This window comes from Delphinus delphis, chromosome 16 (genome assembly GCF_949987515.2).
Source record: "Delphinus delphis chromosome 16, mDelDel1.2, whole genome shotgun sequence".
Classification (NCBI taxonomy): domain Eukaryota; kingdom Metazoa; phylum Chordata; class Mammalia; order Artiodactyla; family Delphinidae; genus Delphinus; species Delphinus delphis.
The window spans coordinates 68,950,291-68,975,203 of record NC_082698.1 but is presented as its reverse complement, the minus strand read 5'-3'; the positions used below and the strand labels follow the sequence as shown (position 1 = coordinate 68,975,203).

Sequence of the window (24,913 nt, the reverse complement as noted above, 5' to 3'; positions counted from 1 at the left end):
TGTCAAACCACTACCGCCTTTTAAAAAATGTTTCTGATAAAGGTTTTCAATGTTATGCGCAAATCCCATTTCCCCCCCAGCTTTAAGTCCCGTGGGTTTTACTGGACTTTTTGCACAGTGCTGTGATTTTTAGGAATTAAGTATAATGGGATTCTGTCTCCTTTCCTAAAAGGTTATAGGCTGGCTTTTCCCCTATCTGGAAAAAGTTTGCTAACAAAGTGTTGTTCAACATTTATTTCTGCAAAAAGAATAAGTTATAGTTATTAGAAAATTTTGGTGAAAACTTCCCCTATATGCCACATATGGTTACCAATTTCCAAAGGAATGACTGGACATCATAAATGTTAGGTTGGCTAAAATTTCAGTTAAGAAAAGTACCTCAAGTGATCATAGTGTCTCCAGGTGTTTGATATGAAAATAATCTACTCTTAACTGCAGAACATGGGGGAGATGAGACTACACTTCCTTGCCTATAACATATCCTGGAAGGTCTCTATGGAACCGAATCCTTCACCTTTTATAACGGCAGTCCCAGAAGCAGCTCCTACCCCTCTCCTCTTTTAGAACAAGAGTTTAAGAGTAAATGATTTTGTTAAGTCACTGTTGGAAGTATGTTCGAAGTCTCAAACAGCTAATGTGTCTATGGAAAAGGGCTGAAGGCAAATTAATATGTCCCCAACATTCGTTCTGTCCCATTTTTTCTGTTCCTTGAAGGATTGTACAAATACTGCCACCTCTCTGAAGCCTTCCTTAACCCCAGGCAATATATATTACACCTTTTCCATGTGTTTTACACCTTAGTTGACCCTTGAACAGGGGTTTGAACTGTGTGACTACTTACGTGGACTTTTTCCAGTAAATTCTATAGTACAACATACATGATCCACATTGCTTGAGTCCTTGGACACAAAACTGGATACAGAGGGCTAACTAGAAAGTTATATGTGGTTTTTCGACTGTGCGGGCGTCAGAGCCCCTAAGCCTGTGTTGTGCAATGATCCACTGTACTTGTTACATAGTTTTTAGCATTGATGGCACAATCCTGAGGTTCCTAATGGAATAATTTATCAAATTACCAGTGCCAAACACATAATAAATTCTATCCTAAAATGTCCACACGTATTATACCTCTCATGCTCTGTGAGGCACGTGTGGCCGGGGGGCAGTGATCCCTGCATGCCCTTTATCATGAACTTCTTCCACTTACTAAACCTGTATGACTTACCTTTGATTCTTTGCTTTTTGTACTGTGTTCTACAATAGTTTGATAGGACCTGTGAATCCGTTACTATCCTCACTGTGCTGGCAGAGAACACAGGAGCTCTCCTGGGAAAGCAGTCGGTTCCCATCTCATTTTGCACTTACTCGTTTCCATTTGTTCACTGACCCAGCTATCCGTATCTTTCACTTGTCAAATCTAGATTCAAGATCTAGGGGGCAGGAAAACAGTGTTGAACTCCTAATGTGTCCCTCAGAATATACCACCTTGCAAAATGGAGTCCAGCTCTGACCTACACGTACAACACAGATCCTTGCAATACCCACCACTGACCCCAGGGCTGAGATCCTTTTTATAGATAAAGCACAGAAAACACAGACAATTCTCCAGTCTTAGCTGCAGCTGCTTGGCTCATATACAGAGAACTGACTGAACAGCTTAAGTCAGCTGTAGAAATTTCCCCAATCAAGAAAGGGAAGCCACTTTGTATGCAGCCAGTGACCCAGAGCTTACTAACATTTCATTTTTGTTTGAAAGTCACTTTGCTTTCATTCAAAGAGCCAGACTAATTACTGTGATAACCAAAGTACTTTACTATTACTCAGTTCCTGTACCTTCTATGTGGTTTCAAGACATAACCATCAAGGTTAACCTAATTATTGGAATGTCTTAAATTTTGGACTTTGGAAAGGTTTGAGTCTGAATGTTGGTGACAGGGTTGGTGGCATATACCTTTGTATCTTGGCTACTTGTTACACACCCCAATTCATTGTGTTTTGTGTACTGAATAGCTGTAGGATTTTAAATGTCATTTTCTTTCCCCTCTTCTATGGCTGAAAATCCTGATCTGGTCTGGGCTTTGACAGATTGGCATCTAGAAATAGAACATGCTGTATCTATAGTATGTGTACATGAGTACACTTTTCTTCTGAAGCTCACTATTCTTACCTAGATAACGTTAAACCCATACCCTACCTACCAAAGCGAAGTAACAGAGAACTAGACGATGATTTCTATGGGTGCTACAATCCCAAAATGCATGGCGGAAGAGAAATTCTGCCATGCATGTAGTAATTTATTAATCAGGAAAAGGAATTCATATTCAGGTTCAAATGATATTAGAATAAATTTAATAGGAGGGACCCAAATATTCAGCACAAGTTTTCCTTTATAAAGTCTCCTTGATCTTGAAGTTTTTCAAATTATTCTACACGTTTAATACTACTTCACTGTCTGGAAGAAATGGACGTATTCAGATGCTTTCATATGTGAGGAGCGTCTGAGCCAACCGGATGGAGGGGACAAAGTTAATGGTCAGAGGAATTTGTCCATCAGAAATTGGACCAATAACAGCTCCCCAGCCTTATAAAAAGTCAAAGGATGTCTTTAATGATTGATGCAAGCATTATGGTCCTCTCTTCCACTCCCCCGCCCCCAACCCCTTCACTAGCATGGGATTCAGACAATAGATAGCATACTCTCATCAGATGAGTTTTCTCTGAAAGCCACACTGCCAGGCTTGATCTGCCTTAGCTTCAGCTATTCTATAGGGGTTGCAGGATGGTTTAAAAGTGGCTCAAACAACAGCAAGAGAAGCAAAAACATTTTGGAAGAAAACCACCAAAGACTTTGGGCCCCTGGCAGACTTTAGGGGACCAGAAGGAGATGGTCTACTCCAGAATTAGTATCATGGGCTTGAAATTAATTTCACATCAAAATTAAATCCGATGGAATATACAAAAACGTTTAAGCAAAACATACCGTTTAATGAGTTGAGGCACTTGTGGAAAAATGGTATTAAAAAGTCAAAATCTTACAAAAGATGCACGTACTCACCAGCCCCGCCCCCCCTTTAAAACCACTGGCCAAGTAGTTATTATCCATCCCATTAACCCTTGTGCCAGGTAGAGTATTAATGTGAAATGTAATTAATTGCTCACATTCCTGGCTGCACCTTGCCTGGAGTAGAGGGTGGCATAACAGCCTACGTGGAACTAAAAAATGGTGGACACAAGCAACAGGATAAAAACCAAGCAGCTTACAAGGTCACAACTTAGGCTACCAGTTTTTTCTTTTAAGCTATGTGCTTTCAGATAGATAGATAAGCAAAGGCCATCCCTTCAACATCCTGCAGGTGTCAGTGGAGGGCTACATATTTCCGGTAAAATTCAAAAGGTAAGGTTAGGGTAGGACTATGTGAGCCTCAAGCAACCAACTGGTAATGGGGAGTCAGCTGTTAAAGCCAAGACTCCAAATTAAAGCAGCTTACCAGGGTCACACAGTAAGTAACAGAACTCATATTCAACCCAGGCTGGCTGCCTGCAGGCTCTTCTCTGCCACCTGCCCCCCTCTCTCCTTCTCCTCTCCCTGCCACAGCATCTCTGTGGCGAAGAGCACTTATTTGATATTGTTATGATCACATACTCTCATGATCATGACTTTAATGTATGAGTTCCTCTTTCAACTAAATGTATTTATTCACAAATAACAAATGTTGGCGTTGCCTGTATTCATTAGCTGGGCCATAGGACAAGAAAGTGGAGGCACTTACTTGTGACGACCTATAACATCTGAAGAAAGCTTAAAAAGCTTACAAGAGTCAAAGACAAGAGGGAAGTGTTCCAGGAGAGGACACTGTATCACAAGAAAATGCTGGTAGTCACCTTGATGATGACGAAGCCCCCAGTAATAGGCATATCAAGAGGGAGAACTCTTAGACTAGCCAATTTTTGATAAAGTCCTTTTAATGGAAAATGTAAAACCCCTCTCAACTTTACAAAGCCATATGTAACACTTGCACTTTAACAAATAAAAGCAAGCCAATGTTTTAAAAAAATACATCATTAAATGTATATATGTATATATTTACATAGCATATTAAGTTTAATATTTAGCTTTAAAAGTTCACATAAATTTTACCAAAATGAGACAATTTTAAATAAATTACACCTTTTGAAAATGTTTAATTGTACAGTCAATAGCTTCAACAAAATATTGAAGTGTCTGTATTTAGTATCTACTTTATATACTTTATATTTTACAAATTTTACAGTCATTTGGCAGTAATTTTCTAATTATGACATGTATGCTGTGCGATTCAGCAATTTCCCAAATGCAGGCAATAGCTGGTGTTTTGTGTCCTATTCTCACAGTAACTGTCTCAATGTAGTGAAAAATATCAGTTATTTTAGTAAACTGTACATAGTCACATTTACACTTGATCAACAATATAGCATAGAATTTTGTATTTTTTTTCCAAAAATAAATACATCATTTTAAATCTGGCATTTTCACAAACATCATATACACTATAATACAAAAACAGCTATGAATTGCTGCTTTAAAATTAAGCTTGTTTTAATATCACTGAATCACAGGAGCTGTGACTTATGCTATACTGCTGTGGTGTCAGTAACAAGTAATTACTACAAAGAGAATTTCTTGGCACTGATGGTTTTATGAAGCTTAAGTCAGTGTACATACATATCATTGTTCAAGAGTAAGTAATTCCAGTTCAATGGCCTAAAAACATCAAACTGGACCACACCTAATTTTCTTCCATAGCCTCTACTTGATCTTCATGTATCTTCAAAGCTCTCACCATTTCCTTGACTGCATGATACAAGATATTTTTAACCTGAAAGAGATGTTGGTATTTCTGATCACTTCAGCAGGAGATAAATTAACAAATGAAAACTGCATCAGAATTTAAAAAAAAACAAAACTGTTAAGCCAAAAGTTAAAATTAGTCATATAATTAAATACTGGCGCTAATCTTTGGTTGTTATCCTAATGTGACAAACTAGGCAATGATGGCCTAAGCTGTTATGCATGTTTTGTAATTCTGAATATAAAAAGCCTGCAGAACAGGAGCTAGTTAGAAAACTCATCTCTTACCTGTAGCTTATCATCATAATTGATTTCTTCCTTCAGAAGTCTCAGTTCTTGTGTTAAATGAAATGACTGTACTAGATGTTCTGGAGACACAAAGTCTTCAGTTACCTGAATACAGCTGTGAAAATTCTGTACCTATTCCCCAAACAGAAACAGAAGAATATAAGTTTTAGGAGGTGGGAATAAAGAGAAGCAAAGTTGTCTGCTGGAACAAGAGACAATTCACCAGAGAACTTATTTTCTCCAAAACATCAAATGCATTTCAAAGTGGAACACCACACTTTATGAGAAAGTTTTATCACTGAAAAGCTTCATGTAAATGGAATATTTTTAAACGATGCAAAGAAAAGAACTTTTCCAGGAATCCTTCAGAGAGGCTGATAATCAGATCCTAATTATCAATGTTGTCAACGTGGATTTGGGGGTGTTACTTAAAAGCAACAACAACGACAAAATGCTAACTGGAAGGTACCTGTTTCACCAATCAGTGCAGTCAACCCGGATGTCTGTTGTTGCTCCTTTGACTTTCTGCATTTGGTCATTTCACTGTTAACTTTTACACCAGAGAGTAGATTAAAGGAAATGAAACTTAGTTTGATTATTTATGAGGAACTGTGATGAAAACTGTAGTTCCAGACAGATCTACTGACCACAGCAGTTTTAGAATTCTCCGAGGATTTTGTTTGTGCTTTTTTTTCCTTTGTGCCTTTTCTTTCAAATCAACCAGTTAAAGATGATACCCTTCAGTCTCTTGTGGCGTCAGTACAACTGTTTTTCTGCTAGTTCTCCCTCTCGTGACTAAATGGTGTTCACAAGAAGCCAGTCAATAATCTCACCTGTTATTTGTTCAGCATACGTACAGACTAACTGCACTTTACAGTTTCTTAGAACTGCTTTCTATCAACACTCAGGATAATGAGAGAGAAAGGACCAAGCTTATCCAATCTGGATTTTGTTTCTTTGCTGTCCTCTAGTGATATTAAAAGATATCATAAAATTCCTGGGAAAGGAGAAATAACTGGAAAACTAAACATTTACATTTATTCTAATTTTTAAAGTATGCAAGTAAATTTCGTTGGCAGAAGTGAGCAGAGGGAGATAACAAGTGGGGAATAGAGACTGTGGAAAACATCTGATGATAGAGTGATGAAATTCCAAAGGGGCTGGAATTGCTCCTCTGGGCATAGTGACCACCTGAACAGCTGCAGATGTCTTTAACTGAAGCACTGTGCCTTTACTGATAACTCGGTAGCATATAAACATTTTTTTCCTTTAATCATTAGGTTGTTGATTCCTGTGGAGGATGAACATAGTGGATGCCTCACATTTTCAGCACTGCTGTACAGTCTCATTGGATCTTCATTATGTGTCTGTAGAACAGATGCTCTATTTCACAGAGCAGGAAACTATGGATAAGCAGTTCAGCGCCTGTTCCAAGATAAATCAGCCAATAAATGGCAAGTCAACAGGAACCCAGCTCCTGTGATATCTTGTCTAACAGATGCTTTACAGTCCTACATGAACGCAGTCATACCAGCATACACAGGCTCCAAATGCCCTGTCTCACCTTACATTCATCTGAACATGCTGTGGGGATTAAGTCCTTCTGAAGTTCTAGCATGTAACTTTTAGCATATGTAACTATTTTTTAAAAAATAATTTCACTGATATTCTAATTGCATTCAAACATCATTTGCCTGGTTTTATTTCTTTTTTCCATAGTCCTTTAGCCCTTTGAGCATATTTAAGATAACTGACTTAGAAGTCTATCTAGTAAGTCTGATGTCTGGCCTTCCTCAGGGACAGTTTCTGTTGAGGTATTTTTTCCCTATGAATGGGCCCTACTTTCCTGTTTCTGTGTATGCTTTGTGACTTTTTGTTGGAAACTGGACATCTAAACATTATCCTGTGGTAACTAGAATTAGGTTCTCCCCTGCCTCACAGTCTGCTGCTGTTGATTGATAGGGACTGTAGTCATCCATTTGTTTTGTGACCTTTCCAAACTAATTTTGCAAAGACTATTCCTCCTCTGGCGTGCTCACTGATGTCTCTGTTCGGTTATCTCAGGTGGTCAGCCAGTGACTTGTCAGAGATTTCCTTGAAGGCCAAAACTCAGATGTCCTCTTCTTCATTAAGCAGTCCGCTGGTCCATGTAAGTTCTGAATTAGATTCCAGAGCTCTGAAAAAGTTGATTCTTATGGTTGTTTTAAAATCACTTTTAGAACAGTGACTTTCATTAGTGGTTACAAGATGTTATTTTGTTTCCTAATGACCTCAACTTGATATAGACTGCTTAAAGACTTAAGGGTTAGTTTGAAAAGGCAAGGTTCAGTTTTAAGGTGAAACATATCTGAACTTCCCATTCCACTTACCCCTTTTTGTGCCATCTTTGAGTCATTTACTTTTCACTTCCTTGGCAGACTGTCTTATTCATACTTGCCTTCAAGATCAGTTGTAATCATATATAGGTAATGTTAAGAAAATGTAACTTTTGTTTTCAGAGTAGGAAAGTTATTATCTTGACACTGTGATTTTGTCTGAGTCCTTTTAGTCATAAGAATGTAGAGAATTTACAACTTAGCAATATTATTAACTTACTTTGCATGACCAAATACAATCAGTTAAGTAGTTGAGGACAAAATTATCAGTAAAGATTTTGTTAATTTAAAAAAACTGTTGCTGTTTAAAACTGAAAGCTACTCTAAACCTCAGGACACTAGAGCTGAGAAAGTGAATCCTGGAGGTCAAGATTCACCTGCTTTATCTAAGGGTATACACAGGGTTTCACAGACTCAGCCACATTTGCCAACAGAAGATTTTTAAGCCTGCAGTTCTAGAGTAGTTCTTAGAAAATAAAGAGGGCTGTGGCTATGATATTGTCCCTCAACTTGCCGAGATATACATCTGAATGCCGCTGCACAGAGTTGTCCCGTGGCCGTCTCTCCTCCCGCCCCAGGCTTCTCGAAGTGCTCACTGCTGACAAATCAAAGAAAGGTATGTTGATTCTTCCCTAGCATTGCTGGCCAGTCAAGTCCTGCACTATCGTTTGGACGGAAGTTTTTTGTTACCTGCCTTGGGTTTTTCAAGGGCTTCCTATCTGTGTGGTTCTCAAAGCGTGGTTCCTGAACAGTAACGTCAGTGTCACCTGGGAACTTGTTAGAAATGTACAATTCCAGGTCCCTCCTCAGACCCACTGAATCAGAAACTCTGGGCATGGGGTCTAGCAATCTGTGTTGTATCAAGCCCTCCAGGAATTCTGATGTATGCTAAAGTGTGAGAGAAGCACTGAGACTCTGGGATTATTTAAAGGGCTACCTGTGGTTTACTGGAAGTGTTGAAGCCATCAATGAAAAGTTTTCAGGACCTCTATGGACTACGTAAATTGTAAATAATAATGCGTCTTAAATCCAAGTTAACATTGTTAACAGAGTTCATACTTCCTTTTAATTCTCTCTCAAAACCACATTACCACCACTTGTGAGTCATGGACAACACCCTTTAAACAGAGTACAAATAACTGTGCTGTCATTATCATATCACGTGAGGGAAGGAAGGTAGAAATTCTTGCAATTCTGTGCCAAAATATGCAGCAGAGAAGGTTTTTACTTTGGAACACTCAACAATTTAGTGGCAGAGATCAGAATAGAATTTGCCAGTCTAGATGCTGTTTCAGTCTATTTAAGTATAGCATCTTAAGAGTGTGTTTAAGTACAGAATATGATACAAGTACATACTGTTTAAGTGAGGCTAAAGCAGAGTGACTTGTGAACTAAGCTTTTTAACAGAATTACTTTGCCCACTATTTTGAGAAAAAAAGGCTATTCTCTTCCCTGTCTTTCCCCAAGAAAGTATAAGCAGTAGAGAGACATTTACATGCAGACTCTCTCTGTGGTAATAGTGATTGCCTCTGGAGTAGAGGAACTGAGGGCAAAGGTGAGAAAATGACTTAATTTTCACTGTGAACCACTGTGTACTGTTTGAATTAAAAATCATATGAATGCATTACATTTTCAAAAGAAAGTATTTTAAGATTGTTTTCTTGACAAACAGTACTGGAACAACTGCATGTCCATATGCAAAAAAACTGAACTTCAGTCCACACACTGCACTATATACAAAAATTAACCTAAAAATGGATAACAGACCTATATGTAAGACTATCAACTATAAAACTTCTAGAAGAAAATTTAAGAGAAAGTCTTTTTGATCTTGGGCTAGGCAAAATTTTTCAGCTACAATAAAAGTATATAATACATTAAAAAAAACCTGATCAACTGAACTTCATCAGAATTTAAGAACTGCTCTTTGGAAGACACCATTAAGAAAATGGAAGGACAACCCACAGGTTGGGAGAATATATGTGCAAAAGCACATATCAGACAAAGGACTTAAAGACATTCAACATAGTAAGAAAAAAAGAACCCAATTACAAAAATGTATATATAAATGTATTGCAAATACCTCTCCCACTCTTGGGTTACGTTTTCACTCTCTTAATGGTGCTTTTTTTAATGAACAGGAATTCTTAATTTTAATATATCCCAGCCTATCCATGTTGAAAAAAATGGACAAATATTTGAACACATTTACCAAAACAGATTTACAGACGGCAAATAAACACGAGAAAAGATGTTCAACATATTTAGTTATTAAGAAAATGTAAATTAAAGCCATAGTGAGATTCAAATGCTTAAAAACAAAACTGACAGTAAGCAGAGGAGATGGAACTCACATATACTGCTTCGGGGAATGGAACATGGTACAACCACCAGCCTGGCAGTATCTTATAAAGAAGTTATTCACACACTTATCATGTGACCAGGTGGTCCCACTACTCGGTATTTACCCAACTGAAATGAAAACCAATATTCATACAAAAACCTGTAGGTAAATGTGGCTTATAGTGGATTATTGCCCCAAACTGAAAACAACAATGAAAAACTACCCAGAAATAAAAAGAAACTACTGATGTACACAATAACATGGATGAAACTCAAATACATTATACTGAATAAGAAAAGTCAGACTCAAAGGCTACATACTGTCCAATCATATGACATTCATATAAAGGCAGGACTATAGAGAAAGAAAATAGATAAGTGGTTGTAGCAATATCAGGTAGGAGAAGAGGTTGACTAAAAAGTGGGGGGTAGATCAGTGGAACAGGATGGAAAGTCCAGAGATAACCCACACACATCTAAACTATGACAAAGGAGGCAAGAGTGTCCAAGGGAGAAAAGACACTCTCTTTAATAAGTGGTGTTGGGGAAATTGGACAGCTGTATACATGATGAAATTAGAACACACCCTAACACCACACACAAAAATAACCTCTGAAGACCTAAATGTAAGACCAGATACTGTAAAACTCTTAGAGGAAAACAGGCAGAACACTCTCTGACATGAATAGCAGCAAGACCTTTTTTGATCCACCTCCTAGATGAATGAAAATAAAAATAAATGGAACCTAATTAAAAAGCTTTTGCACAGCAAAGAAAACCAACAAAATGAAAAGACAACCCTCAGAATGGGAGAAAATATTTGCCAATGAAGCAACCAACAAGGGATTAATCTCCAAAGTATACAAACAGCTCATGCAGCTCAATATCAAAAAAAAAAACCACAACCCAATCAAAAAATGGGCAGAAGATCTAAATAGACATTTTTCCAAAGAAGACATGCAGATGGCCAAAAGGCACATGAAAAGATGCTCACCATCACTAGTTATTAGAGAAATGCAAATCAAAACCACAATGAGGTCACACCGGTCAGAATGACCATCATCAAAAAGTTTACAAACAATAAATGCTGGAGAGGGTGTGGAGAAAAGGGAACCCTCCTACACTGTTGGTGGGAATGTAAATTGGTATAGCTACTATGGAGAACAGTATGCAGGTTCCTTAAGAAACTAAAAATAGAACTACCATATGATCCAGCAATCCCACTCCTAGGCATATATCTAGAGAAAACTGTAATTTGAAAAGATACATGCACCCCAATGTTCACTGCAGCACTATTTACAATAGCCAGGACATGTAGCAACCTAAATGCCCATTGACAGAGGGATGGATAAAGAAGATGTGGTGTGTTTGTGTGTGTGTGTGTACACACACACACACACACACACACACACACACACACACACACAATGGAATATTACTCAGCCATAAAAAGGAACGAAATAATGCCATTTGCAGCAACATGGATGGACCTAGAGATTGTCATACTGAGTGAAGTAAGAGAAAGACAAATACATGATATCGCTTATATGTGGAGTCTAAGAAAATGGTACAAATGAACTTATGTACAAAACAAAAATAGAGTCGCAGATGTAGAAAACAAACTTATGGTTACCAGGGGCGAAAGGGAGGGAAGACTGGGATTGACACATACACACTACTAACATATAAAATAGATAACTAATAAAGACCTATTGTATAGCACAGGGAACTCTACTCAATACTCTGTAATGGCCTGTATGGGAAAAGAATCTAAAAAAAGTGGATACATGTATATGTATAACTGATTCACCCTGCTGTACACCTGAAACTAATACATCATTATAAATCAACTCTACTCCAATAAAAATTAAAAACAAAAGTATGTGGGGAGTGGGGGGGCGGGAGTAACAGGGAATTTTCTGAAGTGATGGCAATGTTCTTTATTTTGATTGTGTTGTTGCCTAACTACATATTTGTCAAAACTTACAGAACTGTACACTAAAAGGTACATTATAATGCAAATGATACCTAAAAAATGCACTGTCCAGTATGACTTTTAAGAAAATGGATACTGGATAAACTGAGTATGTGAGTAAGGATTTTCAAGGGAACCTGTTTTGTATTATCAAATAATTACACCTAGTTAGAAAAACATTTACTGTGCTATTCTCTTAAACAAGACTGCTCCTTTGAGGGCATTTTACATGTGAATACAGATTAGCTATTTTCTGATAAGAGGCTAGAAGGCCAAAGAATAGTATGTGGGGTGAATCCCAGTTAAACATGAATCATAAATGACACATCTCTGAAATGATGATATAAGTCCATGAGAAAATAAAACAATTTAACATAAATAATACATTCATTTAATTAATACACTTAATTATATTTTACAATAAATGCTGTTTGAGATCTAAAAATGATAAATCTAACCCTAACTTGACATCTTAAAAACTAAGCAACTATTCTCACTTAAGAAATATTTGTGGCTATTATAATAGTGTCACAAATATTACACAGGCAGTAATTGCATCCAGTTATATAAAATGTAGGAAACTTTGCTTGGTAAAAGTAAACACATCAGATACATCTCAATAACCAGGTGGTGGCAAAGGCGGGGAACCAACTCTGAGGCAAACTAGTTTTCTGGATTCTCGGGTTTCCTTTGCACTCTGTTACTATGAGCGCTAAACTGCTCTGCGGTAGCTTCAGTCTACTTATAGGAACCCACTATATGCTTTTAATCCAAACCCTCCATATCACCATCTATTCTATGCCATTCTTCTAGGTGCCACACAGTCAAGCCACAGAAACGAAGACTAGATGTGTATTTCAGTTTTAAAGTTTTGTGAATCAGTAGCTATAAAAATTACGCAGCACCTTTCTTTCGACGTGCTATTGCTACGTTAGCAAACTAAAAAGAGGCAGGAAGTACAGTGAAAGCCTGAATTATGGAATGGTCTACCTAATAACTCATTCTACTCATATTTGGTGCCTTAGAAAATGTATCATCTCTAAGTCCTGATACTCCCCCCTCCCACTGTTAAGTCTCAGCTATTGAGAACTGAATATACAGTAACTCTTTTTTTCCTTAAAAGTCTTTGAAATTAGATTTCAATCCACCAAACAGTAGCAATACAAAAATGGAAATCTGGCTCATGTTTATATATTTAAAGGTCTCAAAGCATTTAATTACGTCAGATCTCATCAAGCACTGAAAAGCTGTTTCAGTAATTTCTTAATGAAGGCATACTGGTGTAGGTCATTCTTTCTTACATCTTCCTTCATTTATATTTATACTCAGAACAATTTCTTTCTGGTTCTTTCAGTAACAAGTGTGTTAGAAGCAACCTTTTATATACCTGATGAAGTGCTCCTGCTGGTAAGACGATGGCATCACCAAGGAACTGAATAAGAGTGCAGGCTTTGACTCCATATTCCTCAAGCAGTCTTTGGCGAAGCTTTTTGTTCACATACCAACTCTGGTCACGAATTGGATCATGTTCTGGTAGAACTTCAAGGCCTTGTTCTTTTGAAATCTGAAATATAGATTAAAATGAAAATATATACCCCAATTTAAGTAAAGAAAATGGTAAATCCTGTTCCGTTAAATTTCAGTTTTCTTTACAATAACAGTCTGTTCTCAGAATCTTCTGAAATGATGACTGAGCTTAAGTTAAAGAAAATGATATTCTACAATTGGAAAAGCCAAAGGACATGAAAACAATATTGCACACTGATACGCTATTAATAAAGTAAATCATACTCCCTTACCTTCTTCCACTATGAAGTTCTCTTTTAAAAAAAAATAGTTTTATTAACTATTATTTATTTCTTTTTCAGTCTTTTTTTTAGGGGGCTGCACCGTGCAACATGTGGGATCTTAGTTCCCTGACGAGGGATCAGACTCGTGCCCCCTGCAGTCGGAAGCACAGAGCCCTAACCACTGGTACAACAGGGAATTCTCTCTACTATGAAGCTTTCATCCATTTGGTTCCTTACAATTATTTTAAGAGTATAGCACAAAGACGGGGAAAAGCTTAGTTTAGTAACTTTTTTCCAAAAGCCAAACCATTTGAATGTGTGGACATCATAAACATTCATTCATTCATTCAGCCGCATGGGGTCTTAGTTGTGGCACTTGGGATCTTCGTTGCAGCATCTCTTAGTTGCGGCATGCGGGATCCAGTTCCCTGGCCAGGTATTGAATCTGGGCCCCCTGCATTGGGAGTGTGGAGTCTTAACCACTGGACCACCAGGAAAGTCCCCATAAACATTTCTTTTTGCTGCTCTTTTTTTAAGGTAGGTACACAGATAAATAACCTTTATATTGCTAACCTTCTAACCCTTGACAAATCACTTTCAAGGGACCCTCTAACGAACCAGTGAAATGTTCTGCTTTAAAAAGCATAGTTTATAACATTTTAAATTAAAAGACTGTTAGGTAGTTCTGGGATAAAATAGTAGTTACAGGGCCATAGCTCCCTTGCCTCACACTGAGACAAAGACAAACCTTAAGTCCATTCAGAAAGATGAAGTATAATAAGAAAAACAGCAATTATGGTCCATTAAAAGAAATCCCTATAATTACAAAATTCAGAAAATATTTGAGAAAAGGGTTTGAACCAATTTCAGATTAATGTGTCACTTTTTTAACAAGTATACAATTACTCAATTTCAGTCTATTCAAATAAGTATCACAGATATGAGAGAGCAGAATTACTGTCTAGGTCAACAGCCAAAAATACCAATACAATAAAAATTCTGCCTTCTTTACGTGTTTCTATGACAGGTTTTATATTCTATAATTCCAATCACTACTTTTCATCAAGGGTAACATCTGACTCATTAACAAGTTCTTTACTCTAAGGGGATGAAGGAGTACTACCAACTGAGAAGAAGCTGCCATTCAAATTCCTCAAGAGAAAGGAGCTTTTGATTTTCAACAGCAAAAAATTCCATCCTCCTAAGTAAAAATTACTCAATCATCTTATACTGCTGAATGCCCATGAAGTTACATTAAAATTTAAGTCTCTGCTCAAGGTGAAGAGATAAAACTGTCTGTAACCTAAATTATACCTTCTGAAGAAATTCCCTTATCTTGTCAACATCTTTCCCAGCATAAATATGCCACAGAGCACCAGGTATTTCACTTGAGTCCTTCAATCGTTTTCTTAAAATGTCATCTAAATCTTCTTCTTCAAATTTCTTAAGTATTCCTGAAACACAGAATATATTCAAACTGGTCAGTAAAGACTCCACCAGAAAGCCACATCTCCTACAATTGATCTATCATAGTAGCATAGTGCCTGACTAGACTGGGACTCTTAAAGAGAAGATAAACCCAGTTCTACATGAAAACTGTTACAACTAGAAGAGCAGAGAACAATGAGCCGGGGTAACTGGGAACAGAATCAACAGTAACTTTCCCAGTTCATTTGTTTTCTGTAAACCAAAGGATGGGAGATGAAAACGCAAGGACTTTTAACTCAAACATAACCAAGTTTCATCCTGTCCCAAGGGTGTGGTCATAACAATGTTTCGTACTCACAGCATTTCATAAAAAGGACTATCGTGACCCCTATATGGTAGGCAAGGATCATAACCTCTACTTTACAGCTCAGCAAAATGGTTCAGTGAGGAGAAGGGATTTATTCATTGCCATGACTAATGAGTGGCAGAGCAAAATGTCTTCCGACTAATTTCTGGGAGATCTCATTTACTATTATTGGTTAATCTGTAATCAAATGCAAAAGCTTCGGGTGCTATGACTGAGGAGGCATCAGGCCATTCTTCTGAACTATTGACAAATTAAAAACTGCACATATATATGCACAGAAGAAATGTTAACTGTAGTTACCTCTGAGTGAAGGACAGGAATGTCGTTTTCAAATGCCTGATTTTACTACAATGAACATTTTAGTATTTTATTTTTAATACAGCAGGTTCTTATTAGTTATCCATTTTATACATATTAGTGTATAGATGTCCATCCCAATCTGCCAATTCATCCCACCCCCACCCCACAATGAACATTTTAAAGAAATGTTTTAAGAGAAAAGGAAATCTATTGCCTAATACAAAGAACATAGCAAATGTTCCCTCATTTGTGACAGTTATATCTTTTTTATCTTTAAAGTGAGCTGCAAAGATTTCTTGAAGTTATACATTAGGTGTTTACAATATGCCAAGCACTGTCCTAGAATCTTGGGGATTAGAGTTAAGAAAGACCCAGTTAAGACTTCACAGAATAAAAGATGATATTAATAAGTGTAGGCAAATAAACAAGAATATCACATAGTGGTTAAGCACAATCATACGAGTACAAAAGGGTACACAAAGACTGGGTCAGTCCTCGAATGTTATCTTTTAATGAAAAAGATAAAAAGAAAATTGTTACTGCTCTGTGAATTCTAAAAAGGCTGCTAGAAAGAATACATCAGATATTTCCTAATTTGTGACAGTGAAATCACAAGGAAGAAAATGGTTGCTGGAGCAGAGAAAGTTTATTCTTTAAATGAAGACCTCTAGGGGGAGGTGACAATCTGAGCTACATTTTGAGGGATGAATACAGGAATTTGCTAGGGAGACAGGAGGTAGGAGAGCCACTGTATGCAGAGGAAAAAGCATGTGCTTTATGTAGGTCGGTTTTCTTGATGTGTTTTAAGCATTATTATAACACTAAAACATTCCTTTTTTTGTGACCATCTAAAAAATTGGCAAAAACTTTAAAGAAAGACAGTCCAAGAATTAAAGTCCAAGAATTAAAATTAAAAGCTGATGACTTTTTCTCAAAAGATCAAACATTATGCTATGAATGAGGGATGGGAGGTGAGCAGGGAGAGGGAGATGAGCAGAACAAAGATGAATAAGGAAGTTCTAGCATTTAAGGAGATGAAAGAAAAGTAGGGGAGAAAAGCAGATGTAACCTCTGTATTGTAGACTAAGTGCTATAATATCTAATACAATGTAAATGCTAGGTAAATAACTGTAAATACAATGTGAGTGCTATGTAAACAGTTGCTGGCTACAGCAAACTCCTTTTGCTTTTTGAAAGCCAGCACATAGCAAATTCAAGTTTTGCTTTTTGAAACTTACTGGAGTATTTTCTTTTTGCTGTGTTTTTTCTGTCCTTGACTGGTTGACCCCACAGGTGCAGAACCCGCAGATACGAAGGGGCAACTGTAACTGTGTGGCACCATAGGCTTTGAAAGGAGAAGTAATCTGATATCAAAGGTCACACACATTTCTGTCCTAGAGCTGAGACTACAACTCAAGTGTGCCTGACTCTCAAATCCTTGGGAGTAGGGGAGACAAGAGTTTTTATCAATTACAATCAATAGGGTCAGTTAAAGAAGCTGAGAAACTATGAGTTTCTACAGTTTTGGAGGAATTTAGGTTGTGTATTATAGAAGCTGTCAAATAGACACAAAAACTGAGTGAATATTATAATAAACCCCCATGTCCTGAGCACCTAGCCACTAAGCTGCAGATATATTCTGGGCTCCAGATAGAATTGTTCAGCTAACTGGTCGGAAATCATGTATAGAATTTCACAGGAAGTGCATGTAAACCAGAAAAGGGAGAGGATAAAGTCTATAACTCTAGAAAAGTCTGAAACTCCACCATATGAAGAATGAGGGGAGTAGTGTTACTGAAGCCAAGGAAACTATTTGAAGAAGAGGTGTCGTTTACTACAGAGGGTACAAATAATAAGAGGGCCACAAAGAAACCATTGTATTGAAATATGACTATCAGTGAAAGCCACAGCAATAGCAACAGTACAGATAATCTCAGTGGGGCGGCAGGCAGGGGCCAACCTGCATTGAGCTGAAATATGAAAGGGAGGTGATAGACACAGCAAATAATGTTATGAGGGCAGGAGCAATAGGATGGTGGCAAGGAAGACAAGGTCTGAAGGCGGCTTTTAAAGGAAGGAGGAAAAGTCTGAAGTTTGCTCCTACTCTGAGAAAAGAAGCCAGTGGAGAAAGAAAGTTGAAGGACCTATGTCTATAAAGAAGGGAATGATAGATGGAACAAGGTTTTAGAAAGAAACCTAGAGGACAGACTCTAAAACCTATGCACTGGATTGAACAGTTATTTCTACTTGGGAGAAAAGGCCCCTTCTCTCTGGTACTAGAGGGGAAAAAAGAATGCTTTAGACACAAACATGCCTTAATCATCTTCAGAGCTCAAGGACCTAATTTCTGTTCTTCACTAAATGTTTATAAGTGAGCTTACCAGTTTATTTTCATAAACCCAATATTTAATAATAGGAAATGAGCAAATTAAAAAAATTCACTTTTAAAATTAAAATTCCTTTTGTGTTAAAAAAAAAAAACCAGGTAAATTAATCACAGCTCCAAATAAATATTAAAATATCCCAATATCCACTGCAATTTTTTGGAGAATCTTTGATGTTAACTCAGAGGCTGACATTCTGGATAATATTATTGTGTGTGGTTATTCAACTGTTATTCCAAAGACCACTATTCTTTAAGTTTCTTTACCTGCTTTTGAGAGAATGCCATTTCCTTTCGCTATGCCAACATATACTAAAATATTTACAACGTCAGAAACTTCAACATGTAGATTTGTTGTTCCTATATCATGATCTTTAGCAGCAGCTACACCTGTGTATAAAATGAAGTTTTATTTAGCATAACACTTTATATATCCTAGATATTCCTTCCAAAATCAGCTCTATGAGGAAAATCTGTTAATTGTAATTTGAGTTTTAGTCTCCTTATTCCAAAACCTGCTCACAAAATATCACAATCCATGAAATGTACCATAAAAATCAAATTAATAGAAAACGTAACTATATTTTATAAGGAATGAGCAGGTACTTAACTATATATTGGCTATTAATACCTAATATACACTGCTTGACTCAGAAAAAGATTTCAATGGATTATTAAAGGAACGGATTTAGCAGAATCTAAAAATGATTAGATAATTTATCTTTGGAAGGAAGTTAAACTTCCATATACTCCAAGTTGATAGAAATGCAAATATATACTTACCATAAGCACTGCACAACCTGGGTCCTAGATCAGGGCGTACAAAAAATCCTGGCAAATGAGAGGCCAAATTGAATTTTCCTTCTGGATTACAATATTCTGGCAATGGCAGGCTTTTTAAAAGGTCTTCATATCTGAAGAATAACATTGACTTCTTTTGAATAAAGGTTTACATTCTTAAGTACTTTCAAATATATAAATGTTCAAGTTGCTAAACTTTCCTTAAGGCCTTTAACAGTTAACACTTTCCTTGACTTCAAAGTTTAAATGAATGCATAATACATGGATAAGCAAAGAATAGAAGTGATACTGACTAAAACCGCAATTCTCTTTCCTTGAACACAGCAAATTGAAAGCACCAAAGAGAAGAGAGGTCCCAAATGGGGCCTCCTCTGACAGCATCCTCTTCTTTACTGCCCTAACGAAGACTTCCCCCTGCTCAGACTACAGAGATTCAGTTCTTTCTTTTTTTATTACTTATTTTTAATTGAGGAGGATACTGCCTAAAGCTCACATTTGTAGATCATTATCCCACTTCTGGGGATAATCTCAGCTCAACCTCAAAGCCAAGAGTCAAAATAACAAGTATAAACAGACATACATACCTTGCTGGCATCATAGTCTTGAAGTCTTCTCCTGAAGGGCAATCTTTCAGTTTTAAAACAACTGTTTCTCCACCTTTCGTTTTTTGCCGTTCTGTAAGAATGCAATTGATTATTAAAAGATAATCTCTGTCTTTTTATTAATGTTTAGAGGAAGGAAGAAATGTGAAATGAATGAATACCTCTATTATTGTACAGTAGGTAAAGTATGCTTGCTTATGGACTTTTCTTATGTATTCATGTAGTATTAAGATGTTTGTTCCTTATGAACACAGACATCTGTAATATCACCATAAAATTCTTTAAAAAAAGCCTCTTTACAATTGTTATTAAAATTACAGTCTCACATTTTTACTTTTACTTTTTCAAAATGTTTTACACAAAGTATGTTATTCAAGTTTCAAATGTTGTGGGGGTTGCCAAAAATATTCCCCAAGAATATTAATATATTGAATATGACATATGGAAACATAGTATAAATGACTTTTTTTTTTTTTTTGGCTGCACCGTGTGGCTTGCTTGTGAGATCTTAGTTCCCTGACCAGGGAATGAACCCGGGCCTCGGCAGTGAAAGTGCTGAGTCCTAACCACTGGACGACCAGGGAATTCCTAAATGACTTCTTTATGGTTACAGAAAATGAGGGGTAGAGCCAGGAATAGGACCCAGTCTCCTACTTCCAAGTACTTGTTCCTTTTTACTGGACAACAAAGTAATACAGACATTTTAAAGATTAAACAATTTATCATTTGGGGGGGAAATGTTTAAGAAAACAGTAAAACAAAGAAACAAAAAACAACATACTTGAAACTTCTTCAAAACCGTCCCAGAATTCCTTAACATTGGCATTTGAAATAATGCTGTCTTTGCAGTTCAGGAGATCAGCCTGGTGGTCTCCAAAATCAAGACTAATTGAGTCCGCCTTCCACAAGCTAATGTTCATTTTCTTATGCACACCAGAAACCACTGCAGGCTTATAAATAAACAGACAGATAAAGAAAAGTTAAAAGGTATATGCACACTTCCAAAATCTGATTTTACACACACACACAACAGACGGTTAACATGTTGAATTTTAGAACTAATGACAAATTGTGAGAATAAAAGAGGCTTTCAAAAATAGTCCCTGACCTGGAAAGATGTTCACAATATATTTTCAAAGAGAAAAGCTGATAAGAGAATGCCATGTACATGGCAGAGTACACTGCCATTTTGAAAACAAAAAATATGTAGTGGTTTTCAGGAAAGAGTCTGAAAGGCTATACTAAAAAATTTCTAGGCAATATAAATATGTTTTATTTACAGACTCCTTTTTATAGACAAAACATAACCTTATATATTTGTATATATGCAATATATGTAAATAAGATTTTTAAATAAAATACAGAATCCTTGGGATTAAAACATAATTTATATACATTCCGATTTTATATCACCTAAAACACATTCTTTACCTCTACAAGGATCATGACAAAAATATTAAACAACCAAGTGCAACAACAATAAATTTCAAGTCGAATGACCAAACTCCCTGAAAGTGAATCTCTCCTTTGAAATCACATGAATTCAAATTCCCTCACGGCTCTCTAACCCAAAAACCAACAATTGAAGATTTGTGGTTTTAAAACTCCAATGCCGATGTAAAAAAAGACCTCTAAAGGCAATCTAATGCATTATTCTTAGGTTTGTTTTTTTTTAATTCCTTTATTATAAATGAAAGGTAAAAGAGAACACAGAAAGTTATGACGTAAGAGTCTCTTGTAAAAGATGTTATTTTTAAGTACTCTTAAAACTCACAAGATAATAAAATTTGAGGAATGATAAGTGCAGAATAACCTCAAGCTAGGGTTATCACAAAAAGGTATCTCAAAAGAAAAGGAATAAACAACAGCAAAAACCACCTTAAAGAAGTTTGGTTAACCACTTGGGTAACTGCAACATTAAACTTCCTTTCAATGGGCTAATAATATATCCAACTATTAAAACAGTTTCAGCTATTAGATAATTAACTACTGCTGACAATTCACATATTAACTCCTAGCCCTTATTATGCCTATCCAGGAATACTCCCATCCAGCCCTGTGCCACTCCTTATTTTGGTAACCAGCAGCTTGGGAAAAATAAAAGTTAAAAAAAATTATAGAGGCATGTTAATTAATAAATCAGAATATTCTAAAGCAGAATTCTTAGGCTACTATCATCATTATCATCTTCCTGAAATACTGAAAGCCTTGCTAATTTGGCTCCTTGCCTCTGGTCTTATTCCCCTCCAATTCAACTTCCAATCTGCTTTGCTGTCAGTTATTTTAAAATGTCGATCTGTACAACACAGGGAATACAGCCAATATTTTATAGTAACTATAAATAGGGTATAACCTTTAAAAAATGTGGATCACTATATTGTACATCTGTAAATTACATAATATTGTACATCAAATATACTTCAATTTAAAAAGTCAATCTGAGTTCTTTGATTCTTCAATTAAAACTGTCATCTACAGGAACAAGTTCAAACTCTTCAGCAAGATATAAAGGCCCCTCATAATCATAACTGTAACCACCTCATTTCCCCATCATTACCCCACAGAACTCTTACTTATGTCAGATAAACAAAGCTACTGAACAGTTCCCCAAACACCTGATCCTTTTTATTTCCAACCTCTTGTCCATCTATAAAACCTTCACTTAACCCCTAAGACATCAATTCATACTAGCCCTTTTGAATTAGTACTCTAGCTTATTCATTCACTCTTTTAGGTTTCCACAGTACCTTAAAGTTCTGAGAACATGTGATGTATTTATAAGACTGTTTAAGCCTATACAAATTTAAGTCGTCTGAATTGTGACGCAGCAATGGCATCAGGGCTTCAAGGGAGAGCCAACCAAAAAAATATATGCTAAATACCGTGTATATGCAATTGCATGGGCGTGTATTTTTCCTAGGGTGAGGAACCAAGCTGTCCTTGGATTTTACAAAGGACTAGAGACCTAAAAAGATTAAGAACCATTGTACTAAAATGGTTCTTACTCATTTTTACATGATGTACTCATTTTTATATCCTTAATGGCCAGCACAAACACTAGATTTTATTAGGTGCTCAATAACTCTCTGTTGAATAAAAAAAGGGAAGTAAAATAGCAATGATGTTTTCCAGAATGCAAGAAAAAAACAAGATAATATTAAGTCATGCAAAATCCTAATTTGTGCATTAATGTAAATTACCATCTGAAGTATGTATCAAACATTATTGTATCAAAACTCTGGTCAAACAAAATCATTTTTATTTGAGCCAAGTTAAATAATGGAGTTTGTCGTTCAAGATTTTATGAACTAACTTATAAATAAATGTTCTATAGGTAAATATTAAAGGCAAAAGCATCTACACTTCTCATCAGTTCAAGAAAACTGCTTTTACTATTAACACTGTGATAGCAGAAATGAATCTGTTAACTAAAATACAAATGTAAAAAAAGGAAGGTGATACCAAACTTTGTGAATATATGGCTTTATTAAAAGTCTGCTAACAAATTGAAATTATAACATCAAATAATCAAAATGTTTCCCTGTTAATTCATATAAATCTGGCCAAAAAAATAAGGATTCAGAAACAATCATTCTGGTAACTTTTTTGGTGTTTTTGATATCTTCCAACTCAAATGTGTCAAGTATTATCTTTCCCCTTTCTAATCCTAAGGAGAAAACCATTTTTCCTATTCAACCAGCTTTAGTTCCACTCAGAGCATACTAAATCAGCTTAAAATACTCACTTGTCCATGTTTCCAACACTCTTTGAAAAGCTTCCAATTATTAATATTTTTATAATCCTTAAGCCACAGAATATGCTTCTCACAGATCCAAGAATGTGGTATATCACTGTACAATTTATTGTTTTCATCCATGGCAGGTTTTCTGTTTTCTTTAGGTTCTTCTTTGAGCTCTGGTTTTACATTTATCTTAGAGGCTTTATTTGGTGGAATTTTGTTTTCAACAACTGAAGCAATTATATCATCAAGAATGTTTGGCATAGTCCTTCCACTTTTACCACTCTAATAAGGAAAAAAAATTATACTTTCAGGGGAAATGATTACATTTGGAAACTTTTGTTTTTATTTACTATTACATAGCAAGCAACCAACACAAACAATATATCTGGCTTCAAGAATCATGTCATTGTGGCTTCCCTGGTGGCGCAGTGGTTGGGAGTCTGCCTGCCGGTGCAGGGGACAGGGTTCGTGCCCCGGTCCGGGAGAATCCCACGTGCCGCGGAGCGGCTGGGCCCGTGAGCCATGGCTGCTGAGCCTGCGCGTCTGGAGCCTGTGCTCCGCAACGGGAGAGGCCACAGCGGTGAGAGGCAAAAAAAGAATCATGTCAATAGATATGGATCTCTAGTCCCTACACTATTCCTGACAGTGGGAAGCAGAAGTAGGGTGGTCTCCATGTGAGAAACCGCCGGATCTGCAGAAACTAGAAGTGTGGTCTTCCTTTTTATATCGTTTTAGGATTGGGGCAGAGGGAACAAATAGGTATACTCTCCCGAATACTTTTAAAAGCCACTAAAAATTTGTGTCTACCTATGCAATTTTTGTTTTTATTTTTTTTAAATTTTTTTGGTGAATAATTAAAGCAAAAATTGATGTCTAAATATTTTAAGTAACAAAACATTCACATCCACGTCATTCCCTGCCCGCCCCCCCCTCCCCCAACTAGATACCAAATTCTGAAGGAGTATGTTAGGACTCTTTTGGAATCAAAATGCCCCTCTGCAACCCTTTTCACCTGGGAAAAGAACAAAATCTCTGGCTTTTAAGTTATGAGAATTATAATGCAAATAGGAACATGCTTAGTAATTTGGTATATTTGATTTCATGTGCATCTATTTATTGTGTAGTTCACAGCCAAGACCCCAAATCTAAATTTAAGGCCCATATGAAATCCAAAAATCTGGCATCTCACTCACGGGGGTTCCCATTGAATAAACTGGTGCAAAGGCAATGCCAGCATCTGTAGAACCCACACGTAGCTTGCCAGCTGTTGTGGTCAGCAAATCTCGTAATGTTGAGCCTTGTTCATTATTCTGGGACACAGGAGGTGATGTTCTGCTATTGGGAGAATCAGGGTTGTCTTGTTCTCTCTCTTCTTTAATTTGCTTTTCAAGGGCAAATTCTTTGTTTTCTGAAATAAAACATTTTACAAAATTCACATAAAATTAAACATGCTGCTAAAGTACAGACAAAGCTGGCATCCTACATTTTACAGTGAGAGATGAAAACTGTAGCACTAGTCATTTATTCACCTGAACACAGACCAGAGGATGGGTTAGATCCTTCAGGAGTCAAATAGTTTGAATATGAAAAGGCCTTCCTCAGTGTTTTAGACATGTAGGTGAGTTTGTACCTGTCACAAAGGAAAAATGCTATAGCTAAGACGGGGAGAAAGTGTAAAGTTACAAATCTAT

At 36.6% G+C, this 24,913-nt stretch overlaps 1 protein-coding gene across 4 annotated transcripts in view; it reads right to left on the bottom strand.

Annotated features, from left to right (window-relative positions):
* Positions 1-3,945: 3,945 nt before the first annotated feature.
* Positions 3,946-24,913, bottom strand: part of JMJD1C (jumonji domain containing 1C) — a 308,870-nt gene continuing 287,902 nt past the window's right edge. For all 4 annotated transcript variants that reach the window (XM_060034933.1, XM_060034930.2, XM_060034931.2 and 1 more), the window contains 10 exons: positions 24,416-24,630; positions 23,226-23,504; positions 20,262-20,430; positions 19,463-19,553; positions 18,861-18,991; positions 18,345-18,467; positions 14,914-15,053; positions 13,197-13,373; positions 5,117-5,248; positions 3,946-4,856 (listed from right to left, as the gene is read on the bottom strand). In XM_060034933.1, the coding sequence (XP_059890916.1) occupies positions 4,767-4,856; positions 5,117-5,248; positions 13,197-13,373; positions 14,914-15,053; positions 18,345-18,467; positions 18,861-18,991; positions 19,463-19,553; positions 20,262-20,430; positions 23,226-23,504; positions 24,416-24,630 (1,547 nt within the window). In that variant the 3' untranslated portion in view covers positions 3,946-4,766. The remainder of the gene's footprint in view (positions 4,857-5,116; positions 5,249-13,196; positions 13,374-14,913; positions 15,054-18,344; positions 18,468-18,860; positions 18,992-19,462; positions 19,554-20,261; positions 20,431-23,225; positions 23,505-24,415; positions 24,631-24,913) is intronic.